Raw genomic sequence first — 18,966 nt, forward strand, 5'->3', positions numbered from 1 at the left:
CACAATGCTGGCATGGATATGGGTGGGGACAGTTAGGGGAAAGGGAAACTCTCATTCACTGCTTGATGGAATGTCAACTGGTCCAACCTTTTTGGTAGAGAATAGGGACACACATTGTCAAAAAAAAACCAAACACCTAGGAATTGAACTCTTAAATGACCTAGCAATTCCACTTCTTGATATCTACCCATGGGACCCAAAAGTCTATTCAAAAAAGACATTTGCACTCCTATGTTCATTGTACCACTATGCACAATAACTAAAACCTGGAAACAACCCAAGTGCCCAGGCACAGATGATTGGATAAAGAAACTATAGTACACACACAATGGAGTACTACTTGACTATAAGAAAAGATGAAATCATGCAATTTGCTACTACATGGATGGATGGATTTAGAGCGTATTGTGCTGTTAGTCAGAAAAAGAAGGACAGACATAGAATGATCTCTCACATACACAGGATATAAAGAAACATAAGAGGAGAACAGAAAATGTGCAAAAGGCAACGAAACTGAGAATTAAGAAGTTCTTCAGTAGGAAGTTTACCAAGGCAGGGTGGGATGGGAGAGAGGAAATAACAGGGTGGGGAAATAATATGGGAGGGGCAGACACTAGGACAATGGTGGAGAGAGGTAGGCACTGGTGGAAGTGTGATGCTGGAATGATTTATGCAAGAAACACTACTGTTAATAGTACTGTTAGGAGCTGGAGTGATAGTACAGTGGGTAGGGCATTTGCCTTGCATGCAGCTGACCCAGGTTTGATTCCCAGCATCCCATATGGTCCCCCAAGCACCGCCAGGTGTAATTCCTGAGTGCAGAGCCAGGAGGAACTCCTTAGTATCACTGGGTATGCCTCTATGTCCCCCCATCTCCCCCACAAACACATATTCATACACACACACACACACACACACACACACAAACCAAAAAAAAAAAAACCAAAATAAAAGGGACATGGCTGGAGAGAGAGTACAAAGGGCAGAGTACTTGCCATGTAAGAAGCTGACTTGGGCACCACAAATGGTCCCCTGAGGCCCTACCAGGAGTGATCCCTGAGCACAGAGCTAGGAGTAAGCCCTGAGCACAGCCAGGTGCAGCCCAGGGTGGGGGATGGGGGAAAACAGAATGAAAGGGACATATACAGAATGATCCCTCTCATATGTGGGAATTAAAATGTTTTCTTTCATATGTGCAAGGTAGCAACAGAGATTCAAAGGTAACATAATGGGGAAAATGAGCCACATAATTGAGTTGGTGGGGGGAGGTAAGGTGGAAGGTGGAGGAAGGGTTGGGGTCCTTGGGAGAGGGAGATGGATATACTGGTGATGGGTGTGATGTTGGAATTATGTCCAGGAAATACCATTATTAATAGTGTTATAAACCAAAAAGTACAATAAAATGAAATAATTTTTTAATTGTAATATGTCCACACAAAAACTTGTGCATGAAAACTTAAAGCAGCATTATGCATAATAGTCCAAAAGAGGAAATAACCCAAATGTCCATCAATCCATGAATAAATAAACAATTATATGTGGTTCTCTCACACAAATAGAATCATATTCAACCATAAAATTTGATGTCGATTCAAGCTACAACATGAATGAACCTCAAAAATACTATGCTAAAGCAAAGGCACCAGACACAAAAGGCCACAAATAGTTTGATGCCATTTATATAAAATGCCAGGGATTTGGGCAGAAGAAAATGGAGAATGACCTCTAATGGATCAGGGTTTCTATTTGGGGTGATGAAAATGGTATGTGTGCTAATAGCAAAACTTCATGAATATACTAAAAACCAGCAAACTGTATACTTTTAACGGGTGGGTTTTTATGGCATGGGAATTATATCTCTATTCTGAATAAAACTTGGCAAGGCCTACTTCACTTGGACAATGTTAATGACAGCTGTGTGCTTCCTTTGATGATTAAAACCAAGCTTGCTCCTACTTTGTGATATCATCTTATTTATAGATCTTTGGCTAATTAATTCAGTCTGAAGTATGTGTGATTTCTTGCCATCCACTTCGAACCTACCAGGAAAGTCTGAAGTTTAAAAGAACAAGAGAACTAAAATATTAAAAAGCTGTGTGTTGGCTTTTCAAGCCCGTATCCCTTGAATACATATCTCACTTGCTGGTCTCTGTCTCTTTGCTTTTTCCACTCTGGAGAAGCCATGTTCTCTCTTGAACATGCATTTTCTCTCTCTCCCCTCACATTTTTCTAAGTAAGTGGAACTAAAAACTGCCTTGCTTCACAAGACAAAAAATAAGTAAGAAAATGAATAAAAAACATAGCGATAGCACAGCGATAGGGCATTTTTGCCTTGCACACATTGGACCCAGTTTCAATTCCTCCGTCCCTCTCAGGGAGCCCGGCAAGCTACCAAGAGAATCTCGCCCGCACAGCAGAGCCTGGCAAGCTACCCGTGGCATATTCAATATGCCAAAAACAGTAACAAGTCTCACAATGGAGACGTTACTGGTGCCCGCTTGAGCAAATCGATGAACAACAGGACAACTGTGCTACAGTGCTACAGTTAAAAACCACAGAATGAGTCCATGGATCCTGTGCTTTTTAAAGTCTTAGTCTTCTTGTTCTTTTTAAAGTTCAGAGATTCTTGGCAGGTTACAGGTGGATAGTGATAGAAACAATAATAACACTTTACATAAGAGCTGACTTTCAACAGCTGAAGAAGAGAAAATGGGCAAGTTGTGGGTTAGGTAAGCACCAAGAAATATTTTTAGAATCCACCAAAAACAGAATAAGATCAGGAAGGGCAAGTAGAAACATAATTGCAGACCTATTAGAAATCTTGGCAGGAGGAAACAGAATTATTTGAGAAGTAATAAAAGAAGAATGCCACAGTGGTAAAACAGGTGCAGGCACAACAAAAACCCAACAAAACCTTACATGCAAACACCATTTGTGGCTCAGAACACAAAGGATAAGATTTTCAAGCTTAAAATTTCAAAAAGAGGGAAAAACATACAACCTAAACCCCTAAATTTACCTCAAACTTCTGCCTATCAGCAACGACTGCAGGAAGGCTGGAGGAATCTCCACAAAGCCCTGAGTAGGCTCACGTTTGCAGACAAACTTGCATTCGAATGAGAAGACATAATAAAGACATGTTTAGAAATGCAGACTTAGAAAGTGCCTACTCACACTTCCTATCTGGAAGAATAACTTGGGATATTTTAGTGAACCGAGGATGAAGACCCAAGTCCAAGAGAAGTGAGGGAATTTAAGGAGCACCAGTGAGCATGCCACAAGCAAAAGGGTGAGATTTGTGGATCGTAAATCTTAACTCTTATAACATAACTGAAGAAGAATGAAGGAGGGGGAAGGGAGAAAGGGAGGGGATGAGGTTTTGGAATTACCCTCAGAATCAAACAAAATAGCCTGCAGTCACTTCTGCTACTCAGCAGCTTTTTGTAGAGCCCTTGCAATGCAATGTAAGAGAGATAAGCAGTATAAACATTGGCAAGATACAGATGTTGAAATTTGTAAGCTTCAAAACTACCTTTTACGTTTTTAACATTACCTTGAAAATCCAAGAGGAGCTGCAGAGATAGCATAGAGGGTAAGACATTTGCCTTGCATACTTCCCACCCAGATTCAATCTTTACCTGGAATCCCATATAGTACCCCTAGCACTGACGGGAGTAATTCCTGAATGCAGGGTCAGGAGTAATCTCTGAACATCACCAGGTATTTGCACCCAACGCCCGCCCCCCCCCGCCCCCGCAAAAAAATCCCTAAAACTCAAAAGAGTGAACTTCCAAACTATCAGAACTAATTAGAAAATTCAGCCAGAAACAAATGATTCAAATACATAGAAAATAATTTATATCCAGGATATATGCAAAGAAAGTACTTTTGGAAAAAATGATAGAATAAAATATAAGGAAAATAGCACATTTGAGAAATTCAGAGAAAAATTAAGATTGATTTAACTGGCAATCAATCAAATTAGGACACGCTAACCAACAAGAAAATATCATTCATGAGTCATGTTAAATTTTAAGTTAAATAATATGAAATCCGTAGGCAACCTAGCTTGCCAGTCGCTGCCGTGCGGGCGGGATACTCTCGGTAGCTTGCCAGGCTCTCCAAGAGGTATGTATATCTCTGTTACTGTATTTGGGATATGAATACACCATGGGGAGCTTGCCAGGGTCTCCCGTGCAGCCAATAGACTCTCGGTAGCTTGTCAGGTTCTCGAAGAGGGAGAACTAGGCTATTCAATGCACGGCCTCGCACTTCCAGGAGCTTGATTTTATAGTCTGGATGTTGGCCGTTGATGGTATTACAGGGCACTGAGGTGGGGGTGGGGGCAGTTTCTGGGTGTGACCACCTAGCTAACTGAAAAATGGGGGATCTGGGCAGAAGAGACCCAGTCCCGATCTGAGCAGCCTTGGAGATCTCCACCCCGGGTCCCGCACACCTGGGTTCCTCTGCCGGTTCCTTCATGTGTGAGGCTCTTCCAAACATGTGGAGAGTGGCCTTGAGCATGGCTGTGGCTGGGTTTTGGAGGTCTTGAACTGTCGAGGCTCTGCTCGGGGTGGGGAGGGGAACGCAACCGTCCCCTCCGAGGGGCCCGGTTGAAGACAGGCAGAGCCTGGCAAGCTACCCGTGGAGTATTTGATATGCCAAGAACAATAACGATAGGTCTCATTCCCCTGACCCTGAAAGAGCCTCCAATAGTTGAGAAAGATGAGTAAGGAGAGGCTGCTAAATCCCAGGGCTGAGTGTAATAGAGACATTACTGGTGCTTGCTCGAGTAAATCGACGAACAACGGGATGACAGTAATACAGTGACAGGCAACCTAATTCACAATTGGCATTGACTTTACAGTCTTTTTGGAAAAATATTCAGGAGTATCTGGTGAAAAATTTCAGTGGGGCTGGAGTGATAGTACAGCAGGTTGGGCACTCACTTGCACACAGCTGACCTGGGTCCGATCCTCAGCACAAAAGGTCCAGGAGTAATCCCTGAGTGTAGAACCAGGAGTAAGCCAACAAAAATGAGCAAAATATAAAGGGGCCAGAGAGATAGTACAGTGATAAGGAACACCTGAGCACCACAAGGAGTAAGCGCTGACCACAGCCAGTTTTGGGGTCAAAAACAAAAACAAACAATAAAACTCAAAATTTATCTTTAATACTTGTAGTATGTTCTAATTATAAAATAAAATTCCAAGATCTGTCCTTAGAGAATCATTAAATAAATTATGGTGCAATTATTCTAGAGAAGACTATTATATATGTATACATATGTACATATATATATATATATATATATATATATGAAAGAATGAGTTGACTCAGACCGGAGTGATAGCACAGCAGGTAGGGCGTTTGCCTTGCACGAGGCCGACCTTAGTTCAATACCCCGACATCCCATATGGTCCCCAAGCACCACCAGGAATAAAGAGACAGAAGTAACCCCTGAGCATCTCTGGGTATGACCCAAAAAGCAAAAAGAAATAATGAGTTGACTACTACATACACAGAGTCATGTTTCACCTAACAACAGGATTCAGAAAAGGGTCACTAGGCAATTTTGTCTTTTTTATAAACATCAGAGTATAATTATATAAGCCTGGAGAAATTTCAATCCAGTAGTTCTCAATCTTTTTACACCTACAGCCTGATGGAAACAGAAGAAATATTTTATATACTGTTAATGCAAAATTTTTTAAAAAGCGTGTTTAATATCTTCATTTTAAATCTGATATGATACAATAAAAATACTATAGTCATTTCAATTCAAAATAGAAACAGAACAGTAAACAAAAATGCTAATCATTGGGCATCTTAAACCTTTGAGAAAGAAACATTTAATTCAAATGTTGTTAGTGTGAAATTTCTCACCACTTCTTCACTGAAATAGTTGATCACAGAGGCTGTGGCATTATTTCAGAGAGACAAAGTGCTATATTGACACCCATGTGCTGTGCTATAAGCTAGGCAGCAATAACTTTGCGGGCCAGTGGGAAATTTCTACAAACCACCATTGGTTCACAGATGAGTATTTAAAAACCACTGGAAGACGGTCAGAGAGATGGTGTGGAAGGTAGGGTGCTTGCCTTACATGCAGCTGACCTTGTGAACTAGTACTACATATATGTTCCCAGCACAACATATATGTTCCCAAGCGTGAACAAGAGTGATCCCTTAGCAAAGTGGAGTGATCCCTGACCACAGGTGTGACCCCCCAAAACAAAACAAACCAGACCATAAAAAAAAACCCCACTGGTAGAGTCTACTACACACTTAGCTTGTATGGTAAAGCCAACTGTCTATTGGTGATTGAATATGCTAAGCAACACATGACAGTCCTCATAGGAAAAGTTCTCCAGGATCACTATTAGGTGCAAAGAGAGATCCTCCATGATGATCAACTCTGCAGTGAGGTTTACAATAAAAGACGTAGACCTCCTCTTCAGAATAAGCATGGAGACGTTAATTTTTTTTTTTTAAATACTTAGAGTTTTGGGCTGGAGTGATAGCATAGCAGTAGGGCGTTCGCCTTTCACACCGCTGACCCATGTTCAATTCCTCCACCCTTCTTGGAGAGCCCAGCAAGCTATCGAGAGTATTGCACCCTCACAGCAGAGCCTGGCAAGCTACCCATGGTGTATTTGATATGCCAAAAACAGTAACAATAAGTCTCACAATGTGAGACGTTACTGGTGCCCACTCGAACAAATCGATGAGCAACGGGATGACAGTGACTTATGGTTTGGAGATGGGGAAGGTGCAGAGGGAGGGGGAATACCCAACAATGCTTAGGGCTTACTCCTGGTTCTGTGTTCAAGGAATACTCTTGGTGGTGTTCGAGGGACCATACGCTACCCTAGGGATTGAACCAGAGTTAGCCATATGTAAGGCGAGTGTCTTAACCCCTATGCTATGTCTCTGGCCCAAGGATGAAAATTTTAGTTTTATTTGTATTGTTTTGTTATATAACAAGAATATTTTTTAAAATAAGGTGGATATTGGGGCTGGAGTGATAGCACAGCGGGTAGGGCGTTTGTCTTGCACGCGGCCGACCCGGGTTCAAATCCCAGCATCCTATATGGTCCCCGGAGCACTGCCAGAGGTGATTCCTGAGTGCATGAGCCAGGAGTGACCCCTGTGCGTTGCTGGGTGTGACCCAAAAAGCAAAAAAAAAAAATAAGGTGGATATATGCATGCCAATGTCACTGCAGCATTATTCATAAAGCCAAAAATTAGAAAGATGCTCATCAACAGGCGGCTGGAGAAACAGAATGTGTGCACATGATGAAATATTACTTATCCTTTAAAAGGAAGAAATTATGTAACATGCAATAACATAAAGACATTGGGCTAAAAAAGATAAACCAGATGTAAAAAGACAATATCGCACAATTCTGCTTATTTGAGAGACTTAAAGTAGTCAACACCATGGAAATAGAAAGTTAAAAATGGTAGTTGCCAAGAGCTCAGGGAAGGGAGAAATGAGGAGTTACTACTTACTGGGTTCTAGAGTTCCAGCTGGGAATAAAAAAATAAAATTCTTGAGGTGATGGTGGTGTTGGAGGCCACAATAATATGAACATATTCAATGCACTTGAAAATTGCTTAAATGGCAAGTTTATATTTTCATCAAATTTAAAATGTTCAATAAATATAATGAAAAAAAGCAATATTAAAATATAAACAATAGGGGGCTGGAGTGGTAGTACAGCAGGTAGGGCATCTGCCTTGCATGCGGCCAACCCAGGTTCAATTTCCAGAATCCCATATGGTCACCTAATTACCACTAAGAATAATTTCTGAGTACAGAGACAGGAGCATCCCCTGAGTGCTGCAGGGTGTGCCCCCCCAAAAAATACATATGTATTTTTAATACATATGTATTAAATACAGTTAAATTAAGCTGATACTAAAACACTCTTTACTATTAAATACAAATGTAAATAGCACTGTAGCACTATGGCACTGTTGTCCTGTTGTTCATCGATTCGCTCAAGCGGGCACCAGTACTGTCTCCATTGTGAGACTTGTTACTGCTTTTGGCATATCAAATACGCCACAGGTAGCTTGCTAGGCTCTGCCATGCAGGTGGGATACTCTCGGTAGCTTTCCAGGCTCTCTGAGAGGGAGGAGGAATCAAACCCGGGTCAGCCGCATACAAGGCAAACGCCCTACCTGCTGTGCTATCGCTCCACATTCTCCTCACACAAATGTAAATAATATTATAAAATGTAAATAAATAACAAAGTTCAAAATAAGGAATAAATACACAGTGGCAGAAACAAAGAATGCTCTACAATCCAGATTTAAACAGAAGCTGACATAGAGGACACCATGGAAGATTAAGGTGGACAAATTATATGGTTCTAGGGTGCAAAGTTGAACCTGGTGCTGTCAAGTCAACAGACTAGACCCCGGTCCATGGAAATAGAGGGGCTAAAGTGAAGCCCCCTGTGTAATCAGGATCTTCAATAGACTGTTCCCTCTATAACTGAACCATTAAAAAAAAAACCTTCGGGGAAGCAGCAAAGAAACCATTCACAGACAGTGAGAAAGAAAAGTCACACATGAGTAATTAAAACCTAAGCCTGTGCTGCAGATGGGTGTGGGGTCTAAATTTATACCACTTATGGAGAATAGAAACACTAAACTGTAAATTTAGCATATATAAGAAGCCCAAGATTAGGGAACACTCAGACCCAGTAGAAACACAAGATCAGTCTCTATAAGGACATTTTCATAACCCAGCACACCCAAGATTCCCAGAAAGGAAGGTGGGGATGGGAAGGGTTTGATCAAGATGAGTCCACAATGAAAAATAAAGAAGCATTTCATGGATGTTTGTGAGTGTGCACACACACACAGCACATACAGAATTAGCATCCTCGAGGAGTACAGACAGCACAGCAGTCTAAAAGTGACAGCACAATGTATATTTTAAGTGGTTAAAGAGGGCCATAGAAGTACGGTGGGTAAGGCATTTGCCTTGTATGCAGCCAACCTGAGTTTGATCCCAGGCATCCCAAGTGGTCCCCTGAGAACTGCCAGGAATAATTTCTTAGTGCAGAGCCAGGAGTAACCCCTGAGCACCACACCAAGTGGCAAAAATGGAAAAAAAGCAAATGATAAAGGAAATCAAAGATCAGGGACTGGAGCAATAGTACAGTGGGTAGGGCGCTTGCCTTGCATGCACCCAACCTTGGTTCAATCCTTGACATTCCCTATGCCCCCTGAGTACTGCCAGGAGTAAGTCCTGAGTGCAGAGCCAAGAGTAACCCTGAGCATTGTTGGGCATGACCCAAAAAGATAAAAAACAAATAAAAGATCAAACATAATTCATCATTAAGATTTCAGAGGAAGATGGTCTACTTCATCAAGAATTGTAGAGCAGTGAGAGTCTTTGCATCATCCAGGGAGAGGTATGAGGCGGTTACCAAAATCTAAACCTGGAGTCCAGGGTACAGGATGTGTGTTGTTTTTTGTTACTTTTTTTTTTACCTAAAACACACTGTCACTGTCATCCCGTTGCTCATTGATTTGTTCGAGTGGGCACCAGTAACGTCTCTCATTGAGAGACTTATTGTTACTGTTTTTGGCATATCCAATACACACGGGTAGCTTGCCCAGCTCTCCGAGAGGGATGGAGGAATCAAACTCGGGTCAGCCGCGTGAAAGGCGAAAGCCCAACCGCTGTGCTATCTTGGCTGGAGAGATTTGAGTTCAATTCCTCCGCCCCTCTCGGAGAGCCCGGCAAGCTACTGAGATTATCGAGCCCTCAAGGCAGAGCCTGGCAAGCTACCTGTGGCGTATTGGATATGCCAAAAACAGTAACAATAAGTCTCTCAATGAGAGACGTTACTGGTGCCCTCTTGAACAAATTAATGAGCAACATGATGACAGTGACAGTGACAGTGACTTAAAACAATCTTTTTTTTTAAAAAAAAAATGGCTGCTTCCAAAGTGTGTTCTTATAGAATTCCAGTTACAAGATGCTTTAAAAATCACAGAGAAGGGGCTGGAGCAATAGTACAGCGGGGAAGGGCATTTGCCTTGCACATGGCCAACCCAGGTTCAATTCCCAGCATCCCATATGGTCCCCCGAGAGTGCCAGGAGTGATTCCTGAGTGCAGAGCCAGGAGTAACTCCTGTGCATTGCCGGGTGTGACCCAAAAACAAATAAACAAACAAAAAAATCACAGAGAAGAGTTTTGTTTGTACTTGCAATCAGATCTTGCTAATTTATGGTTGTGTTTAATCCTCATTTTCAATAAATCATTTCTCACATGTCATTTCACTGTTCTGTATTTCTAGGACGATCCTGTCTCATTCTGACCTCCATGAAAAACAAATGGTTACCCTCTCAGGATGTGGTTTTGGGGGTAACTAGTACCACTGCCCAGGTTGGGAAGGTATCTGGAGTGAGCGGGGAAGGCAGGGGCAGGAACCGAGATGTGGACAGGAGGCGAGCACTGTCTGTCCCCCAAGTGGAGACTGCTTTTCCAGGGAGCATTTTCAGAACTTCCTCTCCCTAAAATATTCCCCAGTGCCTCTCCGCAGGTTGCCGCTGGGCTCCATCTCCTCTGCTCTGCCGAGCACCCTAGAGGGTGACAATGCCAGACTGCTCTTTACTTCCCCCACATCTCACACAGCCCCCTGTGCTGGCTCCATAAGGGATTGTGGAAATGAATGAAATTAATGTGTGTCTTCTGTCGTGTTGTGGGAATTCACATTATGAATTCACAGAGGAACGGAACTCGGAAGGCGCAGGAAACACGGCTGCTTATCCCTCCCTCCGCCCTCTCTTCTCTCTTCCCCTCCTGCTCTTCATTCTGTACTGGGAGGAAACTGCCTCAGTTCCTGGGCTCAGAAATGCACCGTCCCTGTAATTCACCTCCTGAGAACCCCAGAGGGAGCGCCAGGGTGGTGTTCAGGCAACGTCTCCCCTCCCCGCTTTGCTCCCTGGACCTGCCTCACAAAGAATTGCTGTTACAGGCTCTTTGCAGGGTGTAGCTCATTGAACTCACACAGGCTTGGATACTAGCCCCAGGCTGGATGAAAACAGAGGCTCAGCTGGATGCCATGATTCCCCAATATCTCAAAGCCACGGTGAGACAGAGCAGGGTTCAAATCCAATTTGCTTTTTGCTCCAAAGCAATTTCGGCCCCTCCCTTCCGTCTCCCTCTGCTTTCTTCTCCCTAGTCCACCCGCTACCCCACACCTGTCTCCCAGTTCACACTGCTCCCTTCCGCCTCCTTATCTCCTACTGTGTCTGAGTCACACAATTATTTGGCAGACAAGTGGGGGTGGGGTGGGAAGGGTGGGAAGAGGGGATGGATGGCCAGGGTGTGGCACTTCTCTTAAGACTCAGAGCTCTTGCACCTGCCTTTGCAGGGGCTCAGAAATGTGCCTCGCTGTAGTCCAGTGTGATGGTAAGACCGTACTGTAGGACCCAGTCAACTGAGGGTCAGACCTTGACACTGCCGTGGAGGACTTTAGGCAAGACACAGTTTCTCCAAGCCTGGGTTCTTCACTGATACGGTGGAACAGAACCCAGTCCTGTGCATTCCTTGGGATGGGCACTTTGATGAAGGGAGGGTCCTGAGCTAAGAAGAACTGGGTGGGAGTATATAAAAAACAAAAAAAATCATATGCTATAGGCAAGTTTGCTACCAAGATGGCCCGGTTCCAGATGCTCATTGCTCGCCAGTGCCAGGACTGTTTCAATAAACCACCTTTTGGCAGGATGGCTAAGATCATGACTGAGTAATGATGGGGCCAGGATAGGAAGGGGAAGAGGAAATAAGGAAGAGAAAAAGATGTAATAAATGGTTAGGGAGGAGGGGCAGGAACAAATTAGGCAACAGGACCAGAAGTGAACCCCCTGGATATTGGCAGGACTCCCTCCACCTCTGCTCCTCACTCTGGTGTGATCTGAATTATGTACAGCCCCTTTCAGTTTCCCCACGTGTCACTTCAGATCTATGTGTTACACCCTTCACTTTTTATAAAGACTGAATCCATTGCACCAATGGAAATACGGACCCTTCCTTGAGTTCCCCTCTCCTGCCTCCTCCAGAAAACCCTGCCTCTCCCTTCTGGGCCCAGCAATACTGAACTTAAGTCTGATCCCTAAACATCTTTACTAATACTCTATCATACATCCCAAGACAGAGGTCACAGTCAAATCACCTTTAGTCCCGCCTACCAAGCACTTATACCCAGCAGATACCAATAAACATTCTCTTCTGTGAATGTGAAGCAAAGAGGGCACATAGACAGACAGAAGGGTGCTGGCTTTGTTTGCTGAGTAAACCCTGGTCAAAACCCCCTCACTATATTCTCCCTGGTTTCATCTCCAGCCATATTCTTCTTTGACAAGTCCACCACAGAAGTTATAATCTCCACTACTGTTCCTCTCCCCATCCATTCTGAAAGATGCTTCCATTGGTCAGTAGATTCAAGCAGCAGAGGCCCAGAAATCCAAGGAGCTTGAATTCAGCACCTGCCCTTAGACCACCATGCTCCTTGACTGGTCTTGTTATGGACAAAGGGAGCTCAACTGGACAAAGGGAGATCAATTGAAGTGCTCTGAAATGGTTCACCACAGTAAACCCTACAGAAGTACTCATGCAAGTACACATGGATCACAGGAGAGGTCACAGGTATCCAGGCATAGAGATGAATATTTATACATAAACCAAGGCCTTACCCTAAATTTTCAGCACTCCCACATAGTCTGTAGCACACTTATGTGTACGACCTGGTTACTACAGAATTAGAATCTCACCTTGATGCTCCTCCAGTTTCCCCATGGTCTCAATCTGCTCCACCAGGTCATTTGAATTCCACTGGCTCATTCCAATGAGGATGGCATTCTTCCCTTCAGCCACTTCCTCTGTGGGCAGAGCAGAGAGAGGCATGATCAGACAGGACTGTGAATGGACAGCCTTGACAGGAGTTTACATCTGAGGAGGTGCTTAATGCTTCCTTTGACTTGATGCAAAATTCAATTACAAAAGGTGTCTACAGTTATGGAAAAGTATGAGAGAATCAGGAATTTTTTGCTGCAAGAAGACACTGTTGTTTTGCCCTCCCGTATCTCCACATTATCACAAAAGAAAGTATCAAGGAGACAGCGTGAGAGAGCCAGGAAAACAATGAGGGCTTTATTTCTGGCACTTAGAACATTATTTCTTGAAAGGGAGTATGCTTGGGAAGAAGAAACAAAACCTTGCCAATTCCTAGCAGTTCTTCTTTAGATAAGTTACCAGGCTTCTCTTAGCTTCATCTTTGCTCAGGAAAATGGGACTGTCAAATTATAACTCAAAGAATTAAATGAGATAATAGGAGGGTCTCTGGTACACAAATAAGTTCTCCTAAATGAAAGGTATGGCTATTTCCTCACATAAGTGAGGTATCATCAATATCTGTGTGAATCAAGATTTGGGTGGGGCAGAGAAGTTATAGAGTCACCAGAGAGAAAACGCCTTCTGGCTCTACTGAGCAAAACTCAAACTGTGTGGAAAACCACTGTCCCACTTCTCAACTGTATGGACTCCCTCTAGCCCCACTCCTCCCACCAACCCTGAGTTTCCTTGCCTTTTCCCAGGAGAAGATTTGAGATTATTCTAGGAGAAATTAGTGGATCATATCCCCTAGCCAAACCAAAATCAAGTCTCTGGGTCCCCATAGACCAACAACATACAACGAATACAGTCTTTTATCCCAGAAAGGAACATTACTCAAGAACAGGCCCGTTAAAATGGCCCCAATCTCCTCTTTGAAGAGACAGGCCTTTCTGGTGAAAAGCTGTGTGCCTACTCTCATAGAACAAGCATTAGTGTTTGTGGAGGAGAATCTTCAAGTTCGTGATAATCAAAAATAAAGGGATGAGACTCAGTTCACTGCCAACGAACTTTATAGAGCAGATGGAATCAATATGGTGGGCCTGAAGCTCCGGGAGCTGTCCAGAGTTCTGAATCACTCTCCAGCTCAGTAATACAGACCTCATTTCTGGCTGGGACATCTCCTCCTGCCTTGTTTGATTTATTGAACAATGCTTATCAGTTCTCACCACACACTGAGATGGTTAAAAGTACTTTGCAAATATTAATGTCACTTAATTATAATAACAATACTAAAATGTAATATTATCTCCATTTTACAGACAAGGAAAGTGGGGCAAGCAGTAATTCAGTAATATGCCCAAAGTAATTGGTGAGAGCTCAAACACAGTTTAAGGAATCCTTATGTACTACCTTTCTAATAGTCTTCCACATATATCCTGTATAGTGGCCCCTAACCCCAGAAGCACAGTATATTCCATCTGGGAACCAGCTCACACCTCCAGGCAATTCTGTGATCTGGGTAAATCCCTGACTGGATTCCCATCCATACTTCATTGTTTATGAGCCTCTTCCTATATTACACATGTCCCACATGATCTTGTTTCCTTATCTCTAAAATGGGAATAAAGAACTCTGGTTCTACAACTTTTTCTCAGGACAAATAGGTGACAGTGTGGAGCATGGCAAGAAAGTACATGTGCTGCAAACAAGTATCAGGCAGTATTACTGTTTGGGAAGCAGGATTGGGAAGAATGAAGCTTAGGGCTCAATTCTGCCATCAGATTCTTTTTAACCCTTGATATCATCTTCTACCTGGATAGTCACTTCAGTTTTATGAGCTTCAATTTCTTAACCTATAGAAGGGTACCATAGGGTTGCCAATGCCATACAGTTGTTGTGCAGATCAAATGGAATAACGCAGGTCAAGTATTCACAAGAATACTAGTGTCTGGTAAGCGCACAGATAGGGATTATAATAATGGAGATGACAGCACCACCACTGACTCCAGCATTTACCCCAACATTCACTGTTTGTCTAGCCTTGTGATATTCCTTCCTGCTCCAGGGTGGGGAATGGCTAGGGTCAGCTTACACCCCATCTTGAGTTCCACTGTCTCCTAGCTGTTGCCCAAGTGTGCAGTTGCCCCTTAATCCTTCTAGTGGATTCCTAAGTGCCCAGTGTACGAGATGTGACCATGACCTTCATCCTGTAGGCCTCCAGTTTTGTAGGGAAACACAAGTGTAAATAACTCTGACTTCTAGGCTCCAGGGCTGTGTGCGTACATTCAGCAGGTGCCTGTACATCTCAGTTATAGAATTTTCTACCATAATATGAGAAGCCACATTCCAGAGTGTGTGTGTGTGAGGCTAGCAGAATGCATAGGGTCCTCATGGGGCTCTGGAGTCTGTTTGAGGCTTGAGGCTTCTACACAGGCCTCATGTCATGTCCTCTTTCATCTTTACTTCCTGCTCTTCATCTGTCTCCCTAGCAAATGCATCTTCCTCTCACATGCTCGTGATGTTCTGCTCACACTTCAGGTCTGGCCCTGTACCACTAACTCTCATATCACGAGTTTGCCCCCAGAAGCTCTCTGTCCCTCACGGTCCTTGTGTTTCTCCATCCCCCTCAGGCTCCCTCTGTCTGCTCAGACCTTGTTCGTGTGCCTGACTCTGATTGTCTCCTTATTCCCTATCTGTTCTGCTCTCTTCTTTGGGGGAGTGGGTATGTTTTTCTGGATCTCTCTCATTACCTTGGTTTCTATTTTTCTAATTTTATCTTTTCTTCCTTCTCTTTCCCATTTTTGGGTTGTTGTGATTACCAGGAATTACACACACTTGGTTATGGTGCTCACCAGGGGCCATCAGCTTTAGTTGTGGTGCTTGCACACACAGGTGTCTGCTTAATGCTTGATGGAGCCTGTGATGGAGTCTAGCGACCTGGTTTTCCAGCTGTAGGGTGGCAGCACAGCAGGCCCAGGGTCACATAGCACTGTAGGGGAAGGGCTGGGCAAGACTGAGGGGCTAATGCAGTCACCCATCTCCAAAGCTCAAATAAAGAGCCTTTTTGTATCTAGATGTGTGGAACTCCTCCCACTGGACAGAAGGGCAGCAGGAGGTAAAAGCTAAGAACGGGCCTATGTCCATGTTGCTATAGAAACAGCACCTATGTGACCAGGCTTGACACGTCTGATGACATCCCATATCAACTCACCTGAAGCCCCCAAGCCCCCACTGCACTTGTAAACACCAAGGAGTAAATGGTCAGCCTCACATGGTAGTTCACAAAGAAGAACTTCCTAAGATGCTATGATCCATTTTCTCAAATGGTTGAACATTGCACACTCCCTCTGGCAGAGCCTAAAAGTTTCAGTTCCTTTGTATCCCAGTCAGTGTGAACTGATCATTCTAGTAGGCACACATGTGGTAGGATCTTGTTGAGGTTTTAATTGGTATCTGTCTATTGACTAATGGCTTCTTTTCACCATTAACCATTCATTGGGTACTCTATGGTGGGATTTCTGTTTCTATGTTATTTTATTTGTGGTGCCTCAATGCACCACAAGTGGCAATACAGCAAGATAGCCTTGTTGCTTTTCACTGTCTTTTCACTCAACTGAGGCCCAGCACCTACAACAGGATCTGGCACTCAGGAGCAGGTGCTCAGTTGTTTGAAGAGCAAATGTACAGTCTGAATTCCAGCCCTGACTCTGCCTCACTGGGGGTGGTACCAAACAAATATCCCGGTTCTTTCGCCTCAGTTTCTCAGCCTATAACATGGAGCTAGGGGTTAAATGCAAAGCTCTGTGGGGCGTTCTCAGTCAGAAGCACTCCAAGCTTGAGGCCCATCTTTTCTGGCCACCTGGATTCCTCTTGCTCTCTCTCCAGCTCACAGGGCTCCAATCTAGGGTACCTACCTCAAGGGCACTACCAGAGCTCCCCAAAGCCCACAAGTCTCCCCTCTGCTCCCAAACCAGGAGCCATGAGGGCCCCTCATCCATCAGATAAACCCCAGAGCTGGGCCAATGGGCTGGATCTTATGGAATGAAAGTGGGAGGATGGTCCCAATTTTAACAATAAATTAAATGCCAAGTCAGTTAGACACTGTACTTCCAGGCTCCTGCCCCTCTCCCCCACCTTTCTGTGAGATCTTGGGGTGGGGGGGTCCCATCCATTCTGAGGCATTGAGGATGAAGCCACAAGTTCCAGGGATCTGTTCAGGATGACATCCAGAGGGGCACCTCAGCTGGAGCTGGAGCCCCAGAGACAGCAGAATGCGGGCCTGCCAGGGTAAGGACCAAGACCACAGCCCAGATCAGGGCCAGAGCTGCTCCTGGGCTGGAGAGCAGCTGCAGGGCAGTGTCCATTCGAGGCATGCCAGGAAACCCAGACACCCTAGCCTGGCCCCCAGCTCTGACTGGCCTGGCTGGCTCGGTGGGACTGGGAGCTGCTCCTAGGAGCAGGATGAACATGGCTTTACCTCTCGCTGCACTGAGCCTAAGGAAACAAAGGCCTTGTCCCGGGAAACTGTCCAAGGAGTTGGCAACCAGAACAATGCAGGCGGAGGAGCCCCAGAGGGGTACAGATGAGCTAGGAGCTCCAGTAAGGAGTGCTGAGAGGGGGGAGACAGAGGGAGGGGCTGAAGGGCCGGGATCTGTCTTAGAGGAGGATACAGCAGCAGGAGAGGGAGGAGATGAAGGAGGAGAGAGAAGGTAGAGCCCTGGGAGACAGGACGGTTGAGGCCAAGAGGACCCCAGACAGAGGGGTCAGAGGAGCAAGAGGGATCCATGAGAGGTGGGTGTTTCCACAGCTGCTGCCAAGGAAGGCAGGTGAGCAGAGCCCTTTGGGGTGGTATGCCTCATGCCCCCCTAGAGTGGCCCTCCTTACCTGCAAACACAGAGCCCCGATGAGCTACACGCTGATTTTAAATAAAAGTGCTCAACACATCAAAATATTGAAGCCGGTGTTGTCACACTGTGGGCTCGTTGCTATGGAGAAACCGTCTGGCAGCCACTCCAACCAGAAGCCACCGGGGGACAGGAAGTGAGCCCCAAGTAGGCTGGTTTTTGCTAACATCCAGGAGGGGGTTCTCTGCCCAAACCAAGAGTGGGGGAGCTCCAGCTGGGACCGGGACCTATCTCTGAGTGGACTTGCCTTATAATCACCTGAATGAGGCCATTCCTGTCTCTGGAGGCACAGAGCTACCGGGGAGACTGAGGTCCAGAGAAAGTAAAAGACTTGTCCACCATCATATAACACAACAATGGCGTGGCTGGCGCCACATCCCCAGTGTCTGGCTGTCTGCCAGCATTGTCTGGCCCTCTCTCCACACCCAATTTTGGCAAACATGCCAAAGATGTTCGTTGTCTCAGAAGTGAGTCTAGTCCCCAACTAGGGTGGCCTTCCAGAATGGAACCCAGTGGCCACATGACAACTGAGAACCTCTTTGGCCAGGAAGGAGGTGACTATACTCAGTCACTCCCACCCTGTCCAGGACTGTGACTGCTCAGGGTCCACTCCCCCATAATCCAGCCAGGCCCCCACCCCACTGGTGCCCCAAGACCCACTGAACCCAGCTCAGGCAGCTCTGACTGATGTGCCCATCCTCTTTGGAGTCCTCTTCTCCGTACTGGAAATTCTGCCTGCTCCTGAAGCCCACAAAAAGAGCACACACACAGACACACACACACACATCTCCTTGCTTAGGCCTATTCTGCTGGCCAAGAGGGACCCAATGCTGGCATACATAAGATATGTAGGAGGGGCTGGAGCAATAGCACAGCGGGTAGGGCGTTTGCCTTGCACTCGGCCAACCCGGGTTCTAATCCCAGCATCCCATATGGTCCCCTGAGCACCGCCAGGGGTAATTCCTGAGTGAAGAGCCAGGAGTAACCCCTGTGCATGGCCGGGTGTGACCCAAAAACCAAAAAAAAAAAAAGATATGTAGGATACAGAGCTGATATCTCACCCACCATTATCTCCCTCCAGCATTCACAATAATCTTTCTTTGTTCTCCCAATCTTCAGCGGCTCCCTCCTTGCCCTGCCGTGACCTCCCTGTCACATACCAGGTCAGTGGCACCCAACCTCTCCCCTCCCCTTGGGTG

At 45.1% G+C, this 18,966-nt stretch overlaps 1 protein-coding gene across 1 annotated transcript in view; it reads right to left on the reverse strand.

The window, feature by feature from the left end:
- The window catches only part of PITPNM3 (PITPNM family member 3), a 91,402-nt gene that overhangs the window by 52,067 nt on the left and 20,369 nt on the right, over window positions 1-18,966 (reverse strand). The window contains exon 3 of the mRNA XM_055130595.1: window positions 12,803-12,910. Coding sequence (XP_054986570.1) covers window positions 12,803-12,910 — 108 coding nt within the window. The remainder of the gene's footprint in view (window positions 1-12,802; window positions 12,911-18,966) is intronic.

Source organism: Sorex araneus, chromosome 3 (assembly GCF_027595985.1).
Source record: "Sorex araneus isolate mSorAra2 chromosome 3, mSorAra2.pri, whole genome shotgun sequence".
NCBI classification, from domain to species: Eukaryota; Metazoa; Chordata; class Mammalia; order Eulipotyphla; family Soricidae; genus Sorex; species Sorex araneus.